The 26,392-nt window shown below is 48.3% G+C and overlaps 1 protein-coding gene across 15 annotated transcripts; it reads right to left on the bottom strand.

Annotated features, from left to right (window-relative positions):
• Window positions 1-9,331: 9,331 nt before the first annotated feature.
• ABCD4 (ATP binding cassette subfamily D member 4) lies at window positions 9,332-22,080 on the bottom strand. Of its 15 annotated transcripts, XM_079129787.1 has the most exons (19): window positions 21,900-22,080; window positions 20,985-21,103; window positions 20,707-20,834; window positions 19,294-19,433; window positions 18,174-18,290; window positions 17,706-17,831; window positions 17,053-17,103; window positions 15,488-15,582; window positions 15,094-15,215; window positions 14,898-14,989; window positions 14,650-14,739; window positions 12,788-12,996; window positions 12,529-12,620; window positions 11,864-11,900; window positions 11,438-11,487; window positions 11,002-11,054; window positions 10,630-10,706; window positions 9,975-10,090; window positions 9,332-9,808 (listed from the first exon to the last, which is right to left on the bottom strand). In XM_079129787.1, exons 1-19 carry the CDS (start codon window positions 21,935-21,937, stop codon window positions 9,740-9,742), a joined length of 1,821 nt encoding a protein of 606 aa, XP_078985913.1. In that variant the 5' UTR covers window positions 21,938-22,080; the 3' UTR covers window positions 9,332-9,739. The 15 variants fall into 15 exon arrangements, 14 of the variants coding, with proteins under 14 accessions (XP_078985913.1, XP_078985921.1, XP_078985920.1 ...); XM_079129795.1 differs by lacking the exon at window positions 9,975-10,090; XM_079129794.1 differs by lacking the exon at window positions 17,706-17,831.
• Window positions 22,081-26,392: the final 4,312 nt, after the last annotated feature.

Here is a 26,392-nt window from a genome sequence, read left to right as displayed (position 1 = left end):
TGATTTTGCTAATTCTCCTTATAGCTCAGACTGTTTTTTGGTGGTGCTGGAATTAAACCCAGTCCTCAAAGGTACCAAGTAAGTGCTCTACCACTGAGCACATCTCCCACCCCACCCCCACCCCCATTATTTATTTATTTTTTGGTATCAGGGATTGAAGCCGGGGCACTTGATCACCAAGTGACATCCCCAAGCCTTTTTTATATATTTTTATTTATTTATTTATTTATTTATTTTGGTATTGGGGATTGAACCCAGGGGTGCTTCACCACTGAGCCCCATCCCTAGCCTTTTTTTTAGTTGTAGATTGATATAACTTTATTTTATTTATTTACTTATTTTAATGGGGTGCTGAGGATCGAACCAGTGCCTCTCACAGGTGCTAGGCAAGCACTCTACCACTGAGCCACATCCCCGGACTTTTAAATATTTTATTTAGAGACAGGGTCTTGCTGAGTTGCTTAGGGCCTCGCTAAGTTGCTGAGGCTGGCCTCAAACTTTCAATCCTCCTGCCTCATCTTCCCGAGATTGGAGCTGCTGGTATTAAAGGCGCGTGCCACAGTGCCCTCCTGGGTATTGAATTTTGTCAAATATTTTCCTTTATCAATTGTGATGATCATGTGCTTACCCCCACTCCGTTCTACTAATATAGTGTATCACATTGATTGATTGGTTTTCATGTTAAACTAATCTTGCATTCCTGGGATAAGTCCCACTTGGTCATAACATGTAATCTTTTTAATATACTGCTGCATTTTTGTGTGTTAAAGGTCTTCATATTCATAAGGGAAATTGGTTTACAGTTTTCTTGTAATAAGCACCTTTGTGTGGCTTTGGTATCAGGGTAATGATGCTCACCTCCTAGAATGTGTTAGGAAGTTTTCTCTCCTATTTAAAAAAAAAAAGATTTGGAGAAGTCCCAGCACTGTGATGCACACCTGTAATCCCAGCGACTCAGGATGGGCCAATCTCAGCAATATATGGAGGCTCTAGGCAATTTAGCAAGACCCTGTCCAAATTAGAAAATAAAAAAAACTGGGGAGGTGGCTCAGTGGTAAAGCACTGCTGGGTTTATTGCCCAGTACCGAAAAGAAAAAAGACAGATTTTGAGAAGGACTGGGAGTAAACATTCTTTAAATGTTTGGTAGCATTCACCAGTGAAACCACTTTGTCCTAGGGTTATTGCTCAAGAGGTTTATGATTATGGATTCGATCTTTTGTTAAGGGTTCATTCAGATTTTCTATTTCTTCTTGGGCTAGTGTTGGTAGTTTGTGTGCTCCTAGGAATTTGTCTATTTCATCTAGGTAGCCCTATTTGTTGGTGTCATTATTCACAGTATTTTCTTTTCTTTTCTTTTTTGATGTCAGGAAATTGAACCTAGGGATGCTTAACCACTGAGCCACACCTCCAGCCCTTTTTTATATTTTATTTAGAGACAAGATCTTGCTGAGTTGTGTAGGGCCTTACTAAGTTGCTGAGGCTGGCTTTGACTTGTGATCCTCCTGCCTCAGCCTCCCAAGCCTCTGGGATTACAGGTGTGCACCACCATGACTGGCCATAATATTTTCTTATAATTCTTTTTATTTCTTTCTTTTTTGGGGGTGGGGGGGTGGTACCAGGGACTGAACTCAGGGCTCAGGGACACTCAATCACTGAGCCACATCCCCAGCCCTATTTTTTTTTTTTTTTTTTTTTTTTGTATTTTTTATTTAGAGACAGGATCTCCCTGAGTTGCTTAGCACCTCATGTTTACTGAGGCTGACGTTGAACTCCAGATCCTCCTACCTCAGTCTCCCAAGCTGTTGGGATTACAAGCGTGTGCCCTGGTGTGGGCAATTCTTTTTTATTTCAATAGAGTCGGCCTACAAACTTGAATGCTATATTAAAATCCTGTTTGTAATACAGCCTGAGAGTTGAGGTGTTACTCTTTTATTTCCCATGTTAATATAAATGAGGAACATATTCTCTCACTCCTAATTCATATCACAAATCTTGCCAGGTCATCAAATTATTTCACGCAGGGGAAGAGAGAAGAACCAGTGGCCTGCCTCTGGTTTAATGAAGGAAATCCTCGAGTCCACCTTTGACAGAGCAGATGTTCATTTCAGTATTATTAATCTGGACAAGGAGCTGAGACAGCCCTTCAGAATTCCTGGAATTTAGAGGCTGAAGGCACTTTCACAAAGCATAGAAACAAATTTCAATGTCCTTAAAAATAGCAAGTATAGGACTATTTTCTGTCCCAGGACAGTGACTATCTTTCTTTAGCAGACAGGGAGGGATATTTTAATATTTTCTGCCTTTCTCTCTTGAGTCCCCCCGCCCCCCAGTGCTGGGGATTGAACCCAGGGGTGCTGTACACTGAGCCACATTTCCAGTCCTTTTTTTTTTTTTTTTTAATCTTTTAGTTTGAGACAGGGTCTTGCTAAGTTGCTGAGGCTGGCCTTGAACTTGCAATTCTCCTGCCTCAGACTCCCAAATAGCTGTGATTATAGGTATGAGCCATTGTGCCTGGCTCGTTGAGGTTTCTTTTGACCACCAACTAGGAATCCATTAGAATGTGCACAGTTGTGCACTACTGTAATCCCAGAGACGCTGAAGGCTGAGGCAAGAGGATTGAAAGTTTGAGGTCAGCCTCTGCAATTTAGTGAAATCCTGTCTCAAAAAAACAAAAAAGACAAAAAAATAAAAAGGGGTGTGGGGATTTACCTCAGTGGTACAACACCCCTGGAATAAATCCCCAGTACCGCACAAAAATAGCTAAGAAATTAAATGCAGGTATATCAATCCTTGCAGGGTGTTACTGTTTTGTTTTTGCTGGGAATTGAACCCAGGGCCTTGTGCGTGCTGAGCTCATGCTCTACCACCCAGCTACACCTCTAGCCCAGTGTTTTGAGTTTCATCTTCATTGTCCTTTCTGCATACAGCCTGCTGGTTGCGTAGCAGGAGCTTGTGGGCAGAAGCTGGGAGACACGAGGCTCAGTGCCCCTGGGCCTGATTCTGTTGGTAGGTTGTAGGGGAAGAGTAGCCCAGGGCACACCCTGGGGTGCTGTTATCCTGTCCTCTCTGCACCAGGTTGAGCTGTCTCATGACTCTGGAACCTCTGTCCTCTCTAAGCTCCACTGCAAAATGACTGGATGAGGAATGGGGAAGGAGCCGCCGGGCACTGGCTTTGGGTCTCAGACCTGGTTTGAATCTTTGCTCTGAATGACCCTGAGCACAGGACTCCCCTTTCAGGGCCTGTTTCCCATTAAATGTGTAGAAATATCTAAAGTGGGATGAAAACAAGGAGGCATGGGGACAAGCTCTGAGGCAGGACAGGCTTGGTCTACTCCAGAAGGCAGAGGGTTGATGGACGGGCCTGGAGGCTGGGTGAGGCCAGCAGCTAGTTTTGGATTTTAGTGCAGTGAGCGGCCAATTCACAATTGTAAGGCCCAGCACGCTGCTTAGTGAAGACGTAGGGACTGAGAGAAGCTGCAGGGACCAGGAATGAGGTTACTGTAGTTGTCCAGACCAGCTTGGTGGTGGTGGGAGGGAGAAAAGGGATGTATTACAAGTCTTTTGGAGGCAGAACACAGGGGAGATAGTGCTGGGTGGGATGGGGAGAAGGACTCCTAAGAGTCCCTGGTCTCTGGCCCGAGTTCAAGGGGGTCAATGAAGGCAGTCCCTGAGGTAGGCAAGATGTAGGCTACAGGTGCTGCTCGGGGGTTCTCTCCGAACATGCGCAACCTGAGACTCCTAAGCACGTCATTTCAGCTCCTCGAGTTCAGCCATTTCAATCTGGCTATAAAGGAAAGGCAGCATCTTCCTCGAAATTCCTGGGGAATGTGGCTCTCATCCTCTTCAAGCTTTGTGTAACCCCAAACCTCTTTCCCAGGCCAGGCTTGGGCTTACCTTCCTCTTCCCTTTACCCCACTGTGGTCTGGCACTTTTTGATCCAGGGTCAAGGACTGACCCACTGCTGGGTGAAAGTCTTTTCCCTGCCTTGAACTTGAACTTTCCCAGGGAAATCTACTTATTGATGGCAAATCCAGTGGCCCAGAGGTCTGGGAGCCTCGAGGTTCCCCAGCCCATGTCCCTTGCCTGATACCCTGGGCTGAGGTCATCCAAGCCCCATCCCGCCTCCCAGGAGGTGGTCTCTACAGCCTCCTACAAGGATCGTAGCCCCCTCTGCTGACTTGTTCTCATCCAGGAATGGGTTCTCTTGACAATGTTGTGCCTCCAGAGGGTCCCTTCTTCCCTAGGGTTTAGCTCAGGACCTCCTGTTACCCCAACATTCAGATATGGCATTACCCAGGAGCTCTTGGCACTGACAGGATGCTTCCAGAAATGCAGTCTTTACTGAGTTCAACTGCATTGTCCCCCTCCAGTGTCCTGGGACAAAGTTCAGCTCCGTCCTCTGTAATGCAGGACACAGAACGCAACTGCCTGTGGTCTGAGGCAGGAACAGAGGTTTGGTGTTACCTGTCAGTTCCTGACACCAAAATACTGAGGTGGCTAATCTGAGTCTCCCTAGGGTTCCTTATCCTTTGTCCAAGAGAAGCATCTCCCTCCCTCCTTCCTCTGCCCACAGCCTCTCCCATGTCACTTCCTTCCCCACTGGCCAGGTTCCAGTCCTAAGTCACAAGCTTGCTGTTCTCAGTAGAATGCACAGGCTTGGTCTAGGAGCATTGTGTTACAAGGACTCAAAGACCCCAGTGCATCAGCTATAGCCCAAGCCTTGCGGCCTTCCTCTCTGCTGGGTTTGCAGTGAGGATTAGATGAGAAAAGGTGTGGAAGGTGCTGGATATGTGGGAGGAATGGCAGCTGCTGATAACCACTGTCTGTAGACATTGCCTTCGTGGATTTGTGATCACAGGCTTATATCGTTCCCACCACCCTGGTCTTTCCTGACATAGTTCACCCTGGAATCTAAGTTGTCTTCTCCAATACCCAACCCCTTGGGAAGGGAGGGAGAGAAGTACCCCAGGAGTTAAAATGGATAAAAGGGACACACAGCATAGGGAGAGGGAAGACATGCAGGGAGTGAAAACTGTGGGCAGAAAAATAAGTTAACAGGAATTTTTAAACCTTCTGCTTTGTAGTAGGCTGTATGATGCCCCCAAACCTTGTGAACCCTTGGCGAAACTGTTAATAGTCTTCCATGATTTTGTTTGGGAACTGGCATTTGGGGGAAAACCACAGACCTTCTACAGCATCACAGCAGAAGTTCAATTTTGTGAATGTCTTCCATTTGAAGCATCCTGCTATTTTATGGTCTTCAGATCTGCCGCGTACCACAGAGCAAGGACGTTCCAAGAGAGGTAGCGCAGGCCCATCTTGCTCCCCACCGTCGTCCTGGAGTTTAGAATGGCACTTCACATGTGGCTGGTGTTCAGTAGCTGTTTGATGAACAAATACAGCAATGCCACCATTTTCAGTAGCTGCACTCTGGTCCATAGAATGACTAACCCACAGGCACTGATGTTCCCAAATGATGGGCTCAGTCTGCCTCCTGGCACTACTTCTCTTGGTCTCTGGTTCCTTGATCTCTTTGTGGCTATTCTCCTTTCCTGGCTACCTTCTGGGCTCCTTTGAGATGGGATTCAAGCTCGTGGAGGAGTGAATCCATGGAGGACCTGTCGGCAGGGTAAAACCAACAGCACTTGGTGGTGGGCTGGAGAAGGGGCGGAAAGGGTTTGTTAAGGACCACTTGAGTTTTGACTTGTGTGACTACAGTGGTGTGGCTCACTTTCACAGCAGACCCTAGAAACAGCTTTTGGGAAAGACCATGCGTGCAGTTGTGGACGTGGGTCTCAGTCTGTTTCCTGCTGATCTAACAGAATAGCACAGGCTGGGTAAATTATAAACAAAGAAAGTGATCTGGCTCCTGACCTGGAGGCTGGGAGTCTAAGATTGCCGATCGGTATCTGTGAGGGCCTTACTGTGTCTTAACATGACAGATGTCACATTACAAGGAGAGAAGTGGGGTTGGAGGACAGAAAGAGAGGAAAAGGGGGCCCAATCTCCACCCTTTTATAACTAACCCAGTTGCACTGTAACAGATTCAATCCATTTGGGAGGGCAATGCCCCCAGGACCTAGTCACCTCTTAAAGGTCCCACTTGTCAACATTTACAACACATAAAATTTCGACATGAGTTTTGGAGAAGGCAACTTCAAACCATGAAGGGGCCTTTACACAAATTGATATAGTAAGCAGACAGTGGCTGGAGATGACAGAACACTGCTTTTCTACCCTCTCCCACAAGCCAGGGCCCTTCAGCAGAGTGCTGGAGGGGACAGTGCTCCATCTGAGTCTACGTAGGTCCTGGGGGCAGAATGGAATTTAAGCTTGGGCAACTACTTCCTGGCTGATGTACATTTAAAAACAAAAACGTATTTGTCCTGTCAAATTCTGTGGAGGGCCCAAGGCCTGCCTGTCCTTCATATGGGTTTCTACCAACTCCTCACACCTCTCAGTGCCTCCATCTGAGGTGAGCGAATGATAGAGGGGAAGTCCAAGCAGTCAGTAAGGACAAAGTCAATGAGACACATGTCCCCCAAAAGGCTAGGGGGTAATGTACAGAAATTAAGCCAGAGGGAGTCAACTAAACAGACACAAGCCCAAGGGGTGAAGTCAGGGTCACCTGTGAGAGGCAGGTGTTCCCTTAAGAAAGAATTTTCCCATTAGAGTTGTCAGAGGACAGGCAGGGCCCAGTGCTGGAGGCATCTGAACGGAGGCTCGAGACCACCTGGAGGCTGGAGTGTTAACCACATGTGCTTAGCACATGTAAAGCTCCGGGTTCAATCCCCAGCATCTAAAAAAAAAAAAAAAAAGTGTGTGTGTGGTGGGGTGGGCACTTGGAATGGTATGTTTGGAAGATTCAAGAATGTGAAGGTTCCTGAAGTTGACGCCAACTCCGAAGGCCCCTTTAACCTTGAGTGCAGCTGAAGCGCTGACCTAGGCCTTTCTAGGGCCACAATCCTGCAGTTCCTTGGCAGGGGCTGGATGTACTGTCAGCCTGGCACCTGGACACATGCCTTAGCAGACCTACAGGGAGGAGCTCCAGAGGAACAGGCCTAGGCCATGCCAGCCCCACGGGTGAAGCTGCAGTAGTCCAGGGCACGTTTCCCCACGCAAGGGACTTCCACTCTCACCTAGAATCATTTTATAGGATACTAATAAGGCATTAAATAGCCAGAAATCTTAAGAGTGATAAAGTTATTTCCCTTGCAATTCCATTCTACCTAATTTTATTAAGAGGAAAAATCTCAGTTGGGTGCTAATATATCTAATTCCTCCCTAACACCTTATAAACTCCCTCTTATTCCCCCCACCAAGAGAGCAAGCCTCAAGCTCAGTCTTTGTAAGTAAAGCAGGCAGCTGCAATTTATTTTTTATTTTTTGGTGGAGCTGGGGATTGAACTCAGGACCTTGTACTTGCAAGGCAAGCACTCTACCAACAGAGCTATTCCCCCAGCCCTGCAGCTGCAATAACACTGTTTATAGTTATTGTTTATTTTCTGTCAAATGTAAAGTTTCTTTAAAAAAATTCAATCAGCCAGACATGGTGGCACATGCCTATAATCCCAGGGACTTGGGAGGCCCAAGCAGGAGGATTACAAATTCAAGACCAGCCTTAGCAACTTAGCAAGGCCCTAAGTGAGCAATGTAGCAAAATAAAAAATTAAAAGGGCTGGGGATATAACTCAGTGGTAAAGTGCCTCTGGGTTCAATCCCTGATACAAAATAAGAAAAAAATTCATTTAAGTAAAAAAGATGAGTTAGTCTCTTTTTTTCTTTTTCTTTCTTTCTTTCTTCTTTTTTTTTTTTTTGGTGGCCCCAGCTGGCCTTGAACTCCTGGCTCATGTAGTCCTCTTAACTCAGTCTCAAAAGTAGCTGGGACTATAGGCATAGGTCATAGTCAGAGTATTTTAAATATTAGGAAAAGCCGGTAGCAGTCGTGCATGCCTATAATCCCAGCAATTCAGGAGGCTGAGGAAGGAGGATCCCAAATTTGAGGCCAGTCTCAGTAATTTAGAGAGGCCCTAAGTAATTTAGAGAGAGCCTATCTCAAAATAAAAAATAAAAATAAAAAGAGCTGAGGATGTATCTCAGTGGTAAAGCACCCATGGTTTCAATCCATGGTACCAAAACAATTTTTTATTATTTTGGAGTTAAAGGGATTGAACTCAGGGGCACTTGACAATGGAGTCACATATCCAGCCCTATTTTGTATTTGATTTAGGGACAGGGTCTCACCAAATTGCTTAGCACCTCACTTTTGCTGAGGCTGGCTTTGAACCCACAATTCTCTGCCTCAGCCTCCTGAGCCACTGGGATTATAGGTGTGCATCACTGTGCCCAGCGATAAATAAATATTTAAAAATACATTAGGAAAAGTTGTGCAGGGTTGTGCAAACCTGTAATTCCAATTACTCAGGAGCTGAGACAGGAGGATCACAAGTTGTTTTTTTTTTTTTTTTCCTTTTTCTTTCTGGGTTAATACTAGAGTTGAATCCTGGGGTGCTTTATCATTGAGTTACATCCCCAGACCTTTTTATTATTTATTTTGAGACAAGGTCTCACTAAGTCACTGAGACTGGCCTTAACTTGAGATCTTTCCTGCACAGTATCTTGAGTTGCTGGGATTACAGACATGTGCCACCGTGCCTGGCTGAGGATTGCAAGTTTGAGGTCAGCCTGAACAACTTAGTGAGACTGTCTCAAAATAAAAATAAAAAGGGCTGGGGAGCTGGGCACACTGGTGCACGACTGTAATCCCAGTAGCTCAGGAGGCTGAGGCAGGAGGATCACAAGTTTCCTAGCCTCAGCAAAAGTGAGGTGCTAAGCAACTCTGTGAGACCCTGTCTCTAAATAAAATACAAAATAGGGCTGAAGATGTGGCTCCATGGTCAAGTGTCCCTGAGTCCAATCCCTGATGCCAAAAAAAAAAAGGGGGGGTCAGGGATTTAATTCAGTAGTAGAGTGCCCCTGGGTTTAATTAACCCCAAGTATAGAAAAAAGAAAAACAAAAACAAAAACCCTGTTTTAGCTGGTAAGGAGAAAGGCATTTATTTTCCCATGGGTTAGGATAGCACAGCTCAACGTAGACAGCTGGCCTAGCATGTGCAGGGGCCTGCGGTCCATCCCCAGCACCTAAGGACAGAAACGCCCTGGACATTAGTGGTTCGTCTGACTGCACTGCACTGGCACAGGGAAGGGAGAGGTGAAGTGGAAACCGCAGGCAGCAGGTCCCAGTAGAGAGCAGCTACCTCTCCTCAGGCTCTGAGGCCAGGCAGTCAATAAAGATCATTTTACAGCAGAGAAGAGAGAGAGAGTAAAAGCTGCAAAAACACTTTTTAATGTTTAACTTTTCCTTTAAAAAAAAAAAGGTAAAAAGTCAGTTAATTAAAGTTCAAAATCTATCATTACAAAATTTAATTGGTTCTTGATTCCAGGTCCACACCCTGACCCTTCATTTCTTACAGCATGCGCACTTTCAAACCTTTCTTCAACAAAGATGATCTTTAGTAATGTTTAGTTGTCAGCACTTCCAGAATACAGAGGCCATGGCTGAGGTCACAGGAGCAGCCATGAGTGGACCTTGGTATTCCCTGCCGGGCCACCTGGGCTGGGCCCACTGTTGTGAGGGTTCCTGCGGGAGGCAAACCTGGGGCTCCTTCTTGCCCCCTTGGTCCTCCTGGTTTCCTGGAGGCTGTGTGGCTCTCCTGGCAGCTGTCCACATCCTTGGTTTTATTCCACTTTGACTCTAGACAGTTCCCATCTTCCTCCTCCACACAGTTTCAGAACCCAGGAGTGAAACTATGAGAAAACAACATGCAGTGATCAGACTGCTCAGCCACCGGAACAGGAAGCAACCTATTTCCTCTGCCACCTTGACTCCCCAAAGTGAGGAGCCCCAGGACTCGGCCAGGTCCAGCTTCTGGGTTCTTCCTCCCCCTCAGGCTACCCTCCTGAACACTGGTACCTTCTCCAGGCTGGGCCGATGTCCTACGCTGATGAATGTCATCCCCAGCTGCTGACCAATTCTGTAGAGGTCACTCTCCACCTCCTCTGTCAGGGCGCTGGTGGCTTCATCAAGCACTGAGGGCCATACAGCAGGACAGGACTGCAATCCTCTGCCTCCTCTTACCCACTCGCCCCCAGCTGGGCCCTGGGGGAGGCTGAAAGTTGGGTTGGCTTATGGGAGCCCCACCTCAGGGAGAAGGTGGGCCAAGGGAGCTGGGGCCCCGGCTCCATCTGAGAACTGAGCACAGTGCTCCCTAAGACTGCTTAATCCAGGGACACCCAGTTCCTCAAGGTTGTTTCTTGACAGTCCACACCTGTCACAGGCACAACTGGGGCGATGCCCACTCATTTGGTGGCAGAGCCAGAGAAGTTATATCACAATCCCTCTCAAGGCTGGGTTTTGGGCTTCAGCTGCTGCCAAGGCAAGCATCTTATAAGCAGGTATTGTAGCATCCCAGGGCTGCCCTGAGGTGCCAGCCAAGGTACTAGCCACTGCTTCTCTTGGGCAGGGGACAGAGAGATGCCCAGCCATGCACAGGTGTGCTAGGTGTACATGAACACAAGCTGCAGCTCCTGTGGGCACACAGTGTCTGGCACTGCAGGGTGGACCTCACCTGCATACTTAGGCTGTAGGTAGAAGAGTCGGGCAAAGGACAGCCTTTGCATCTCCCCTGGGGACAGGACATCATACCTACGAAAGAGAACAAGGGATAATGCTCAAGGAAGGAGGCAACAGATTGGCTTTTGCTATGAATGGATCTGGGCAAGAAGAGGTTTTCTCTGCAGAAGTTGGTCCCAGACAGACATAGGTGGCACAGCCTGACAGGCCATACCAGAGGGCCAAACTCTGTTCTCAAGGGCACAGTACTTGTGTCTGGTGAACCAAACATCTGGCCTTTAGGGTCAGGACCCATCCCACCCCTTAGCAGCGTCCCCCAGAACTGTCTTTATGAGGGATCTGGCCAGAGTGCCCACTCCATTCTTACCAGTTCCAATCCACCTGCTGGTCTAGACCCTCTGTTCTTGCCACCAGGCTGGACTGTAACAGACCCAGAGGGCACAAAGTCCATGAATGGGCCCATCCTTGCTTCCTGCCAGCCTTAGTCCCCACCACATAAACACTTCTGAGATAGACACCACAGCATGTATGGGTGCTGTCAACTATACTGTTGAGACTCGCTGGAGCATGGTGACAGTAAAAAGTGGACAGACTCGGTCAGCTTTATTATTGTTTTAAAATTCTCAGCACATCCCTTGATGGCCTACACCTGATCAATGGCTCCCACTGTCAATTTGTACTCCCACTCTCCACCCCAATCCTGAGCCTAGAGATGGCAGGCCCGGCTCTTCTGCTAAGCCAGCACCTACCTGTGGTCAGTGTTCCCAGGTAGGCTCCTGTTCTCAGGTCCCTGCCCCACTTACCAGGCCTGCCAATTCCAAGAACCTCACGATCCTCTCGTCATCAGTGGAGCCTGCAAAATAGAGGCTTCCTCAACATGTCAGCTCCTCTGGTGGCCAGAATAGCTGGGCACATCATGGTGGGGCGGGGAGGGGCGCCACAGAATGCTGGGCTGAGGCACCGGAGATGGGTTACTGCACTTGATTAGGGAAGGGCCAGCTGAAACAATGACTTCCCTTCCTCCAGTGGGTGTCTCTCCTCAGGGAGAAGAGAAAACAAAATGAGGGCAAAGTACAGACCCCAAAACAGTTAACAGGTGCAGGAGACGACCCAACCTGAAACCAGCAGCCTGGTTGGAGGCTCTTCCAATGGGTGCAAGTGAGGTCACAGTCAGGCAGAGCAGGGACAACTGAGATGGAAGTGTCATGGCCCTAGGAGGTCCAGCTCACCTGAGTCTGGGTAGATCTCTTTCAGGGGATATATCACCTGAAAATAAAAACCACACTGGCCTAGGAGGGCTAATGAGACAGAGCTGCATAGCCCGCCTCCCTTGAAACTCCCGGAAACCACCCAGGGAGGCCAGGCCCCTCTCCACCTAAGCAGAGTTGGGACCCTGGCCAGAGTCCTGTGGGAGACGGCACAGAGAGTGGGGGAGGGCCACTGCAACCTTCAAAAGTGATTGGGAGACGGAGAGGGAGTGGGCAAGAGTCTGAGTCTGTCAATGGACACGTTAACTGGCCAGCGCTCTCCAGATTTCCCTGTACCCAGGAGTTATTTTGAGTACGTGAAGCAAATCCACAGATGCTGAGTAGAACATTCTTAGAACCGTTTCTGGGCATGCCACTTCCTTTGGTGGTGGTACTGGGGATATACCACTGACATCGTCAGCCCATTTTAATTTTTTGGGACAGGATCTTGGTAAGTTGGCAAGTCTGGCCTGGAACTTGCAGTCTTCCTGCCTCAGTCTCCCGAGTCACTGGGATTATAGGCATGGCCACATTTTTACCCCACCTTCTGTCCCATAACTCCCTAGGGCCTGAGACCTGTTGCATTGCTAGAGGTCCTGCTGAGTGGGTGGGGTGAGGAGAGAGAGCAGGCCTCTGATCAGGCTGACCTGCTCCCGAAGGGTCCCATCAGTGAAGAACGGCTTTTGTGGCAGGAACAGCACCCCATGGGGCCCAAAGTCGGTCAGCATGTGCACGGAGCCTGCAGAGCCCACAGAAGCCTCCGTTTTGAGATCTCATGGAGAAGGTGACTGCCTCTCCTCTCTGCCTCTCACTCTCTTTCCCCAGCGAAGAAGACTGGAGCCCACCACACTGCCCCCTCCCCGAGGGCCAAGGATGGGCGGGAGGTAGGGAGGGCTGGGCTCTCACCCCGTGTGCTTGCCCAGAGGCCGCCCAGAACCCGCAGCAGGGAGGTCTTGCCCGTGCCCGTATTGCCCGTGATGAGCAGGCTCTGCCCCTCGCAGATCTTCAGGTTCAGGTCCTTGACCAGGGGTATGTCAGAGGAGGGGGCAGAGATGGAGACCCGCTCAAGCAGAAAAGCTGTGTCTGCTGGCTCTGGTGCTGGCCGTCCTGAGGCCCTGGGGTACAGAAGAGAGGGGTGGGAGGGTGGCAGTGTGAGTACTGTGCGGGGAGGGGCTTCATGGGAGACACCCCTTCTGCATTAGAGTTTTATGTTAACATCCCAACTCCCAGGACCTCAGAATAGAGTCTCCTATGGAGATGGGGTATTGAAAGCTGAGGGTGAAAGAAGGCTGTTGGGGTGGACTCCAGGGGCAGGGCAAGAGAAAAGGCCATGTGAGAACAAACAAGAAGGTGACTGTCTGCAAGCCAAGGAGCAGCCCAAGGAGACACCATCCCTGCTAACACCTTGATCTTGCACTTCCAGCCTCCAAAACTGTGAGAAAATAAAGTTCTGTTGTTGAAGTCACTCAGTCTGTGCTATCTTGTCATGGCAGCCTGAGTTCGTTAATACAGGTGTGGAAGCTGGGGGCACCTATTCTGAGACCCATGGGGCAAAGCCCCAGATGTGACTGATCTTAGTCAGTCTCAGTGCCCATGAATTGTAGATATTCTTCTCACTTGGAAGGTGAAGAAACAAGGTCAGGTAGCTGAGTAGCTTGTCCATGGTTGCAGAGCTGACTTTTTGGCTAATTGTAATGTTGGTGGGTTTTCATGGTGTCATGGTGTGACCAGAAAACATAGTAAGATGGGAGTGTTAATACTCTGGAACAGTACTCTGGCTAATGCTCTGGAACTTCTGGTTCTTCGGGGATGCTCATCTCCCTGACAGAACAGCAACCCACTTCCTACAGTCCCTGTGCCATCCCCGCAGCCTCCAGCCCCACAGTGATATGAAGCTTTCATTTAAATAGGGCAACTGTGTGTGTGTGTGTGTGTGTGCATGCCGAGGATTGAACCCAAGGGCACTTGGCCACTGAGTCACATCCCCAGTCCTTTTTATTTTTTATTTTGAGACAGAGTCTCACTAGGTTGCTTAGTTACCGCCTCACTAAATTGCTGAGGCTGGTTTTGAACTTCTGATCCTCCTACCTCAGCCTCCTGAGCTGCTGGGATTATAGGAATGAGCCACCATGCCCAGCCTAAATAGGGTAACCATTAAGACATTCATTCTCAAGAAGTGAAAGCTGAGCACAGGACTTGTAATTCAGATCGTTTCATTTCTGAAAGTTTACTATGTGGCCAGAGTCCAAGCACTTTCTAAGGACTATGAAATCTAATTCTGGAGGAGGAAGGTTCCATAACTTCCTTGTTTAGAGATGGAGAAATTGAGACCCAGAACAGTTATTTGCCCAAGAAAAGTAGAGATGAAACAGACCCTGAATGCATGGCAAGGTAAGAAACATTCCTGATTTCCAAAGATACAGGAATAAAGACCTCTGCATCTGATGTCTGATGTGAAGCATGGAACAGAGAACAGGCACACCCTGCGAATGGGGCAGGCTGGAGCTCAGCAGGAGGAAGTGGAGGAGGAGGAGATTATTCAGATTTTTGTTTTGTTATGGGGCTCAGGCAGGTGTGAGTACTTTGCTTCCATCAGCTTGGGGATGATGTAAACCCACATACCAGATGCCAAAACAGTAGTGACAGTGAATGCTATGTGCTTGGTGCTAGATGGAGGTTGCTTCATTCACCTCACAACAACTCTGCTACTCAGCTGGGAGGGGTGGGGCACCAGGGTGAACCCAAGCTGGGGATTTGCAAGTACTCACTTGTCCAAGTCCCACTCACTATCGTCCAGGATCTCACAGTCCTGCAACTTCAGGGACATCTCCATCAGGGCCTCCTGAAGCTCCCCAATCCTGAGCAAGAAGCGAGAATCTGAGGATGGGTCTGGGGTGCCAGGTGTAAGTGACTGTCTTAACTCTAGTATATGGGGAGATTTTTTTTCCTTTTCCCATTTAGTTGCATCTTCCAGCAGCACACACTCAGTTCAGGATCCAGTGGGGGTGGGACTCACCTGTGCGTGTAACCGGCCACATCTGAGAGTGTGGTGGAGAGGTCGATGAGTCGGGTGAAGCAGTTGATGAGGTACATGCACACAAAGGCATTCTGGACAGGATGAAGAGCAGGCAGTGCTGGTCTCACTCACAGGCCCCAGGCACTGGACCAGAGGATGGGGGTGCAGCATGAGGGGTCACAGGAGGGATTCTCACCTTGCTGACCAGGGTGCTCAGCTCTGTGGGGCTCAGGTCTCCATAGACCCCACTGAAAATGGGGATTGCGATGACAACATAACTCAGGATGCTGCCCAGATAGTCAAAGGTGTTGATGCCAACTACAGGAGACAGAACGCCGGAGACTCAAGAGCGACTCAGGTGCTTTAAAGGGGCCACGATCCTTGGGATGGGGAACAGGAAGCCAAGCGGGTCCACAACTCCCCTGGATCCTCTTTCTCCTGAGGACACCCAGGGAAAGGCAGTGGCTCCCCCTGGCTAATTCCTTCATCAGAACACATTTATCAGGACAGGCAAACAAGTACGGAAGTACGGGAAGGGAAGGGGACCATCCCGTTGCATAGTTACCACCTCCAGGAATCCCTCTGCTTACTGTACAGCCAGAGCTCCTTGGACATCAGCTCCCTCTGGGTCTGAAGGAGTCTCTGCAGCCTGCGGTCTGTTCTCATGTGCTCTACATGCCCTGCTCTGATGAGAAAGACTGGAATGTCCACGGACCCTGCAGGGGCACCCCACCCCTCATCACAGTCTCCTTTAGGGACCAAGCCCATCCAAATGATCTTAGCTTCAGACCCTTTCCATCACTAGCAACCATTCATTGCTTGTGATGACTCAGGATACTGTTTGTGGAAAGAACACAAACTCTACACTTGGCCAGACCTGGCTCAAATCCTGGCTCTAGCCAGGTTTTAGGTAGGTGACACTGGCAGGTTACTTAAGCCTCTAGACCTTAGTTTTTTTCATCTGTCAAATGGAGCTAATAATACCTACACAATAGGTTAAACTGAGAATTAAGTTTCTGGATATAAAGTACCAGACATGAGGGGCCCTCAAAAATAGGTGCTGTAATTAACCAAATAAATACAATGCAGCAGTCACTACATGCCAGGCTCTGGGCTAGTCAGCCAGTGCAATGAAGACGTGGGTGAACAGTTCCTGTCCTTGTAGTATTCCCAGTTCAGAGGTCAGGTGGACATACTGCATTGTTCTGGAATATGGAGTATTGAGTTTGTCTGTCCTCAGGGCTATAGCAACAAACAGACCTGCCCACTAAGGAAGCCTGGGAAAGTTCCCCAGGGCTTATGTGGGGGCTTTAAGGATAAGCAGAAATTCTCTAGGCAGAAAAGATAGAGGAGGCTACTTCAGATTTTGCACAGAGAGGCCACAGAATAATAGTTCCAAGAATTGTCTTCCCCAAAGCTTTTTGAGCAGAAGTTGCAGAATCTGAAAGCAAATTCACCATCTACCCAGCTCTCCCCACCCACCACCCAACTCTGGCTCAGATTACTATTCTGGGTGTTCCCAAGTGGTGGTGGGTGCAAAATGCAGCAGAATCTGACAAAAGAACAAAGGACGCAGGGCCAGTAGATCTACCCCAAGCACTGCTAATCCAAAGATGACAGCGACTTCTTAACCTCTGGGGCCTGTACTATCAGTCCAAGCACTGATTCCAGAGGCCTCGCACAAGGCAGAGCACGGGGACAGGGACAGGGACTGGCCCTGGCCCTTGCCCTGGCCCTGGAGAGAAGAGAGATTTCAAAACACTGCCATTAGGAGACCAGATATTTTGACAATGTTTTGGGGAGCAGGTCTCCTGAGAAGTCCCATTCCTCTTCCATGCTACAGAGACAAAGGGGCAGTCTTGGATGTCAGGTGCTGGAAAGAAAGCTATTTCGCAATAGCTTTTAATCACACTCATTTTATTCTGTGGTCATTTCTGTCCCATGTTAGGCACTACGACTAAAGCTGGCTTCGGTAAGGAGCGTCCAGCTTCAGAAGCAAGTCCTTGAACTAAGGACAAGGCAGTCAGAGGGTCTCAGGCAAATGTGACAATGTTCAGCCTGAGCTCTGTGGTGATGGGAGGGCTGTCGATTTCAACTTTCCTTCTCAGGCAGTACTTCTCCAAGGTGGAAGGAGAACAATCTCCACCAGACTCACCTGTAGAAAGCAGCAGGCTCAGCATTCACCCGAATCTGCATGTGCTTGAACCTGGGCAGATCAAAGGGAGATGTGTGCTGACAATGGGGAGCTGTGGATTAAGAGAAAACCCTTTCCCAAGAACTCTGGCTGCCTCAGTCAACACTTCCTTGGACTGTCACAGGGGTGGGAAATCCCAGGGCCTGTGTGGGGTAGCAAGAGCTATACAAAAACATCCTCAGCTTTCTGTAGATAGGACAGGATAGGTGCATTCCTGCCCACGGTACCTCCTCTCTCCAGGCCCAGCCAGAAGGAGGCCAAGAAAAACAGAGTAGGGACTGGATAAAGTAGACGCCAGGCCCAAGAGACCTGAGACATGGTGGTTAGACAGAAGCATATGAGAAGACCCAGGGAGGAAAAGAACTTTGGAGGTGGACAAGTAGACACTGTTCTCAGTGCTTCTCATGTATAATTTCCTCAATTCTCAGTAGGCAATCATACCATCCCATTTCTCTACAGATAAAAAAACAAAAAATTTAAGACGATGAAAGACCTCATCTGAGATCACACTGCTAGTAACTAGCACAGCTGGGATCTGAACTTCAGCAATCTCACCCCAGACCCTATCTCTAAAACATCAGACCCAGCCCAGGAACCTCAAGCAAGACACACACCTAAAATCCCCTTCCAGCTTCTCCTGTTGCACCAGCTTGGCCACAATGGGCCCCATCAAAGATTTGTTCACCAAGGTTCCCAGGATGAAATACCCGAAGATGCTCACAGGCCCAAGCCACCCTGTGCTGAAAGCAAAGTGAGAGGGTGAGGGAGGGTGGGGGGCACCTTGTGTCCCCACAGGCTTCAGCCTTGCTGCCTGCCCCTTCTTGGAGAGTCCCTCTCCAGTCTCGGTAACCTTGTGGGCCCTCTCCTCCTATGTGGGGATATCTGACACCCAGTGTGAGCTGTCAGAGTGTCAGGATCCTTGTGACACTGAAATACCTCATGGGGTCAAAGAGAGAACAGGGGCCAGAGCACAATGGCTAGGAAGACTTCCCTGGGTGCAGGTGGGGGCAAGCCTCTCTTGGACTCTGACCTGACCTCCGAGTGAAAGACTTGGGAAACTCAGGGGGGAGAATGGGCTGTACCTTTGGAAGCACTGGTAAGTGTAGTAGGCGAGGGTGAAGGGGGAGATGATGAGCTTGCTGGCCATGCTGCTGAGCTGCCGGCAGAATCGCTCCACATCCTGGCTGATGCGCTGGTCCCTGCAGCCAAGCACATAAGCTGGGTTCAGGGCCCAAGAAAGCAGGGCACTCTCACTTCTCCTGACCTTGCCTTTCAGTGCCCTCAGCAATGACCCCAGGGGGAACACACATCTGGACAAGGCTGGTTTCTCTGAGGGAACTAAACCCTTAGAACCTCTAAACACTGGTCGAGACAGCTGCTTCTTATGGTGCCTCACTTTGCCCCCAATAAAAAGAACTGAAAGGCCCAGCACCCAGGGCCAGCTCTGTGCATGGCCAAAGGGAAACTTGAGAGTAGAAGGCTACCTTTCTAGATGATCAGGAAGGTCCCCTTATCTCATCCTCCCTAGTCTCTCTACAGGTCTGAGCCTGCCCCAGGGCAGCTGTCTGGCTGTGACAGCCTCACCAGGGCAGAGTCATCAGGAAGAGGCCAAGGTAAGCAGCAGCAGCACCTTCCAAACACCTTCACCACCAAGCTCAGCTTGAGCTGAGGAAAAGTCACCACGCAGCCAAGTGCTTGCTGGGGAGGATGGCGGTGTGGGAGCGATAAGGAGAAAGCCCACAGGTCTCATCGGTGCACCACCCTGACTCTTATTCCCAATGAGAGATGTGACCCTGGGCAAGTCACCTGCAATCCCTGGGCCTCACTTCCTCACCTATAAAACAATCAGAAAGTGGGAGGTGACAGAATGAGAAACTAAGTACTACATGAGACCCAGAGAGCAGTAACTTTTTGTTTGTTTGTTTGTATTTTGCTGCTGAAAATCCAAAAGTTGGTTTTTTAGCAAGGATGCTTTCTTCAATTGCCTTATTTAGAGGACCAGGATATGAAATGGACAAAAGGGAGCTGCTCCTGGCCTCTTCTTTTTGGCTCCCTATTCTCAGTCCCGCAGCTTCCCCTGGGGTTCTCTGCAGAGCAACATTTGCCTGCTGTAGATGACCTCCATGAGGCCTGCAGCCAGGACTCTCCAGGGGTAAACCAGAGGAACGGGCATGCAAAGGGCAAGGACTGAGGGAAGCCTACGGGTTATCGATGTCATCCCGCAGCACGTTGAGAGTGTAGTACACACGGGCCTGGAAGTAGAGGCGGTGTAGGTGCTCAGTGAGGTCCTTCCTCCAGCTCACATAGAGCAGATTGCAGGTGAACTGGTCAAAGCTCTTCAGCTGTGTGGGGGACAGGAAGAAAGCATGCAAGACTCAGTTCAAAGGTCAGGGTCAGCAGGAGCCTCTGCTGACTAGGCCCAGCCCTTTCTGATCACTCAGCACTTTTCTTGTGTAAAGCTTCATATCATGGGATTCTCCTCTCCCATTCACTCATTTGTTTATTTCTTCACCAAATCTTGAAGGACTTACCAAATCAAGACCCTCAAGCCCCTTCCTACAATTTACTATCTTACACTGAAAACAAAGCAGCTTCTGGAGCCGAGGGACCATATCATCTTTTATGCTTTTACTCCTTTGTCCCCAAAGTGTGGAAGAGGGTTCTGTGTGCTCAGGTGATTGCTAAATGAGGATCCATCAAAAGTGGCCACAGTGGGCTGGGGTTGTGGCTCAGCGGCAGAGCGCTTGCCTTAGCATGTATGAGGCACTGGGTTCAATCCTCAACACCACATAAAAACAAACAAATAAAATAAAGATATTGTGTCCATGTACAACAACAACAAAATGGCAGCAGTATGACAAGAGGGGGCTTCCCTATAAAACAGCTGGTGCAGCCTGACAGAATATTAGGTTGAGTCCTGGCAGATCCCTGACTCATCATCTGCCACGTGCAAAGCACTTCTGCTGTGCTAAGCACTAGGGACAGAGTAACGAGCTCACAAGCTATCTGGGGAGCAGACAATGATAAGGATGTGACAGCAGAGGTCAACTCAAGTAATCAGTTAAGTATAGGAAAAGGGCTACATTTGATGGAGGAAACATAAAGGAGAAAATTGAGAGGACTTGAAAGGGGACAATGAAGGTATCTTGAAAAAATGAGCAGGCTGTAGCAAATGAACAAGGGAGATGGGGGAAGAAGGCCATTCTGCAAGAAAGCAGCAGGTGCCAAAGCTGGAGCTGTGACATGTACCAGGATGAGTCACAGCCTCAATAGCCAGAGGAGCGGCCCCAGCTCTAGCTGTTGATCCTGGTTTTAATGTGCTCTGGGTTCCCTGAAGCAAGAGTTCTGAGAACTCCAGGGACAATGACTATTTCCACTAAATGGTGAATTCATCTCGAACCTTGCAGCCTAGCCCTAGGAGTTTGAAACACCTGAGACATCAGTTCCAAAGGAACCGACAGTAAGATCAATGCCCTTGGTAGAGTTCTAACCTTCAGGGCAACCATCCCTCTGGTTCCTGGAAAAAGGAGGAAACACATTGATTCCTGCTTCCTGGAGGCTAAGTCCCACTAGGCAATCCACTCACATTAGACTGGGTCAAAGGAAAAACCTTACTGTGGAGTTCAGAACGATAAGCACAATAGCCAGAAATGTCAGCGCCTTAAACCCATCCAAGTCTTTGTTTCCCAGGACCCCAAAGTATTGGCTGGGGATCAAGCCGACCTGGTAGATCACCAGTTGTTCTGCAGAGAAGAAGAGGAATCAGAAATCAGTGCTGAGGGAAAAGGAGAGAGGCTTCCCGAATCCCTGCTTTATCAACACCCCAGAGAGAAGGAAAGGGACCCAAAACCAAGGCTCCACCCACCTCTTCAAAGTCCAAGTTACCCACTCACCCATTAAGGTCACACATAAAAGAGTCAGGAACATCAAGACATTCTGTGACGACCAAGAAGGAAACAAAACCTTCTGTATTCTTATGAACCGATGGAGAAAGTGTAGATCTAACTTGGGCCTGAAGAAAAGTCAGGAAGCAGAGAGAAGACCAGGAATTTGTAAGCCTTAGAAAGCAGTTATGAAAGCTAGGTGCACACACCTGTAATCAATCACTGTGACTTGGGAGGCTGAGGCAGTAGGATCAAAAGTTCCAAGTCGGTCTCAGCAACTGAGAGAGACCCTCAGTAACTTAGCAAGGCCTCCGTCTCAAAATAAATAAACAAATAAATAAAAGGTTGGGAATGTGCTCAATCCCCAGTACCAAAATAAACAACGACAACAACAAAAAGTGGATAAGATGAGTTATGGAGATAATACACACTGTTTTGTAGAAGATCCAAGCTATCAAGAAAAAAGGGATGGATTTAACTTAATTATGACGAAATATTTTTGTTCAGCAGAGTACCGTAGATCTTAGTTAAAAGAATTGGATTAAAAATTTGCAGAGTAAAACCAAAAAGAAATTAAAATTCACAGCGGTGCCAAGAAGTGAGAAGGCTCATCAACTCAATTCTGTGCACTTGCGGCTCCCAAGCAAGCAAGTAGTCAGTTGCGAGCGACAGGATACCACAACCAGGGTGCGGCGGGCGGCAAAATCCCCGAGGACTGCTGCACAGGGCAGCAGCCAGTGCAAGGCAGCCAAGGATCCGAGCGCAAGGCGGGCGTCCCCTCAAGAGCTGCTCTTTAGCTCAGACGTCACTTAAGCCGGCTGGGGGCTCCAAGAGGACAAGGCGCGGAGGCAGGAGACGCTTCCCCATAGCCCTGGGAAGAGGCCCCGCGCTAACCCGGCCCTCCTCCCCAGCAGCTCTGCTCACCTGGCGCCAGCTCCGGGCGCTGTCCCCGGGACCGCCATGACCCGGGATCCGACCGACGAGGGAACCCGGCTACCCCCAGCTGGGCTCTTGGCAGAGTCCGCCGAGCTCGCGGCCAGTCCCGGGGAGGGGCGGGGCCCCGGCCTCCACAGAGATGGTGGCGGATAGAGAGGAAGGCGCCGCGCGACGCAGTCGCTACCGGAAGCGACAGACTTCTCTGAAAGTACCAACGAGTGCCCAGTGTCTGTTCAGCTGACCTGTTAGCTAGAGCGTCCCCTTCTGGATCTGGGAGTTTTCCCCTTTGACAGGAGGTTACTGGAGATATTTTTATGACAAGTATTTAGGTTCTGACTATAGTAGATGTTTCATAATTCTCCCAGAAAGGCCAGCGTGCTCATTTTAAAAACATGAATCAGAGCCGGGCGCACGCCTGTAATCCCAACGATTCAGGAGGCAGAGGCAGGAGGATCTCAAGTTCCAGGCCAGCCTGGGCAATTTAGGGAGACCCTCATCAACTTAGCAAGGCCCTGTATCAAAATAAAGTATAAAAAGGATTAGGGATGTATTTTAGTGGTAAATCACCCCTGGGTTCAATCCTCAGTGCCAATATAGTAATTAATTATTTAATATATTAATTAATTAATAGAATAAAAACATGAATTGGGGCTAGGGATATAACTCAGTGGTGGAGCTCTTGCCTAACGTGCATAAGACCCTAAGTTCCATCCCCAGCACCAAAAGGAAAAAAAGTCTTGGTTTGCTGTTTGGTGGCATTACTGTCCCAGGCCCCCTTGACACTGTGCATTTAAACTTAGGAAATTTTGGGGCCCAAGACATGATATCCCAAAGTATTATGCTTTGGCATGCTGAGTATTTGGAGCTAAAGGAGATTGAATGGCCTCAGAAGCAGCCTCAGAAGCAAGTTCTTTCTGACCTCTTGTCCTCTAGCCTCTTTCCTTTCTTTTTTTATTGGGGGGAGGGTACTGGGGACTGAACTCAGGGGCGAGTGACCACTGAGCCACATCCCCATCCCTTTTAGAGAGAGGGTCTCACTGAGTTGCTTAAGTCCTCACTTTTGCTGAGGCTGCTTTTGAATTCGACATCCTCCTGCCTCAGCCTCCCGAGCTGCTGGGATTACAGGTGTGTGCCACCACACCTGGCCTAACCTTTCTTTCTTCCTTGAAGCAAATCACAGAAACCAGAATTCCTCTAAGGTCATAGAAACTGAAACCTCTCTCCCCCGAAGCTAGTCATTAAACCTATAAATTTTACTCTAACCTTCCCCCATCTTTCTGTGTAGGAGCCTGTCATGAAGAAATTCTCCGACATGCCTTGTTCCAGGTGGATCCTGCCCTGTAACCTGGAGGGAGGAATGGTGTGCTGAGGCCAGGAAGAAAAGGAACAAGAGGATCCCTAACCTTAAAACACACAGGCATGGTTTTTGCTTATACTTTTTTTTGTACCAGGATGAAACTTCCCCTTTTCCAGCTACTAGATTCAGGCTGCTTCCTCACACTCATACATAAAGGGAGGACAAGGGGGGCGGGGGGTGATTTTGTAATTACTGTCAAGTTTTAGATGATGCAGTAGTTTCATTTCCAGGACTTGTAGCTATATCTGCCTGACAGCACAGGGTTAATCCATAGACTGTTTCTGCAGCATAGCAGATGATAGCAAAACACTAGAGGCTACCTGTTACGGTTTGGATGTGAGGTGTCCCTCAAAACCTCACATGTGAAACATGCAGGAAGGTTCAGAGGAGAAATCATCAGGTTGTGAGAGTCTTTTTTTTTTTTTTTTTGCAGTGCTGGGGATAGAATCCAGGGCCTTGTGCACGCAAGGCAGGCACTCTACCAACTGAACTATATCCCCAGCCCCAGGTTGTGCGAGTCTTAACACAATGAATTAATCCCGTGACAGGGATTAATTGAAGTGGTAGGGTGTGGCTGGAAAAGGTGGGAATTAGGGCATGGTTATGGGTATAATTTTTGTATCTGGAGAGTGAAGTCTCTCTCTCTCTCTCTCTCTCTCTCTCTCTCTCTCTCTCTGCTTCCTGATCACTGTGATGTGAGCTGCTTTCCTCCCCACCCTCTCCCACCATGATGTTCTACCTCACATAGAGCCCAGAGGAATGGAGCCGGCCTTCTATGTACTAAGATCTCTGAAACCACAAGCCCTCAAATAAACTTTTCCTCCTCTACAATTGTACTGGTCAGGTCCTTTAGTCACAGCAGCCAAAAAACTGACTAAGACACTACCAGAATGCAGTGGTTAAAATATGACACACTCACTTTATAGAATACATTTCATAGCCATTAACAAGAATGAGGGCTGGGCATGGTGGGGCACAACTGGACACCCAGCAGCTCAGGAGGCTGAGCAGGAAGATCTCAAGTTCAAAGCCAGCCTCAGCAACTTATCTAGGCCCTAAGCAACTAAATATCTCTAAATGAAATATTTTAAAAAGGTTTGGGGGCATGGCTCAGTAGTTAAGCACCTCTGGGTTTAATCCCTGGTACCAAAAAAGAAAAGAAAAGAACTCAAGAAGAGTTGCTTAATTCAGAGTGTTTCACTGTGGGCTGACCAGATCAAAATATCTGCATTGTAGCTGGTTCAAAGACTGATGGCAGCTTCTGCATGCAAGCTTTGTCTCTAGACAGGGACGGAACAGGAGGGATAAATTTGCCAACTGAGCAGAGACATTCTAGGCAGGCACTTGAGGAACCTCTGGGTACAAAAAAAAAAAAAAAAAAACCTCCCCAAAATTCCCACAAAAACAAAATAATGAAAACAAAAACAGGTCAGGGGGTGCTAAGGAAACTAAAGGCAGGGTGTGTCACAGATTGGGTCCCTGGGACCCATACTCTGGAACTTTTCTTAGCACATGTGACATTTACAAATACTCTTGGGATTACACATGTGGAAGGAAGGGGAAGGAGGAGGAATTTGGCAGAGGGAGAAATCAAGCTGAGAGGCAGTTCCCATGACGTCCATGGCCAACATCAGGAGGAACATCTGACCTAAAAGGGCCCGAGCTATCTCCTGTTGGGCCCAAATGGCCACCCTTTCTATCCACCCTATTAGTTTTTAGATGGGGATTACCTATAGAAAATCAGTAGGGAAGCAGTCCTTGAAGGGGCTAATAGCACTCCCCTCAGGGGAGGCCACCGCGTTCCTGAAAGGGGCCTGGGCTGTGCGTTTCCATGTCCATGAGACAGAGTATGAGGAGGGCAAGGACTGGGGTAGCATCATTCCTTGGGATGTGGTGGTCAGGAAAGGCCTCTCTGAGGAGGTTTTTTTTTTTTTCCTTTTTAATTAACATTTTTATTTGTTTTAATTAGTTATACATGACAGTAGAATGCACTTTGATACATCATATATAATGGAGTATAAATTCTCATTCTTCTGGTTATATATGATGTAAAATCCCACTGGTGGTATAGTTATATATGTACCTGGGGTAATAATGTCTGATTCATTCTACTATCTTTCCTACCCCACACCCCTCCCCTCCCTTCACTCGCCTCTACCTAACATAAAGTAACTCTACCCTAACCCCTCCCCCGCATTGTGAATTAGCATCCACATTCAGAGAAAACATTGGGCTTTTGGTTTTTTGGGATTGGCTTATTTCACTTAGCGTGCTATTCTCCAGCTCCATCCATTTACCGGCAAATGCCATAATTTCATTTTTCTTCTTCTGTATTCCACCTAAGAAAATCTTTTAATTTTCTTCTTTAAGGCTGAGTAATATGCCATCATATATATATATATATATATATATATAATTTTTTTTTATCCATTCATCTTTTGAAGAGCCTCTAGGTTGGTTCTGAGGTTTTAACAGCAACATGTATGAAGTAAGGGAAGGAGCCATGCACATTCTGAGGAAAGCTTTCTCAGCAAAGGGAGCAGCAAATGCAACTGCCCAGAAGGGAACCTCCTTGAGATGTTCAAGAACGGCATGGCTGGCTGGGGATATAGCTCAGTTGGTAGAGTGCTTGCCTTGTGAACACAAGGCCCTGGGTTCAATCCCCAGCACCACAAAAAAAAAAAAAAAAAAAAAAAAAAAAAAAAAAAAAAAAAACGGCATGGCTGACCAGACACACACCTGAAATTTCAGTAGCTCGGGAGGCTGAGGCAGGAGGATCCCAAGTTCAAAGCCAGCCTCAGCAACTTAGCAAATCTCTCTCTCAAAATAAAAAATAAAAAGACTGGGATTGTGCCTCAATGGTAAAACATTCCTGGGTTCAATCCCGTTGCCCAAAATTGGTAGAGCCCTTGCCTACTGTGCATGAGGCCCTGGGTTCCATTACTAGAATTGCCAGGGGAGGGGCCAGGAAGAGTAAGGCAGGCTCATCTGTGTCAAGTTCTGCTGGAAAGCTGTGGATGAGGACTGAGAATTGCCCCCTGGAATTGCATCCTGAATCTTATCAGTGATTTGATAAGACCAAGTTCCATGGAGGAAATTGGGGGTGGGTAGTGGTGTTAAATGG

Source organism: Sciurus vulgaris (genome assembly GCF_902686455.1).
Source record: "Sciurus vulgaris genome assembly, chromosome: 2".
NCBI classification, from domain to species: domain Eukaryota; kingdom Metazoa; phylum Chordata; class Mammalia; order Rodentia; family Sciuridae; genus Sciurus; species Sciurus vulgaris.
The sequence above is the reverse complement of the archived record's forward strand: the minus strand, read 5'-3'. Positions and strand labels throughout refer to the sequence as shown.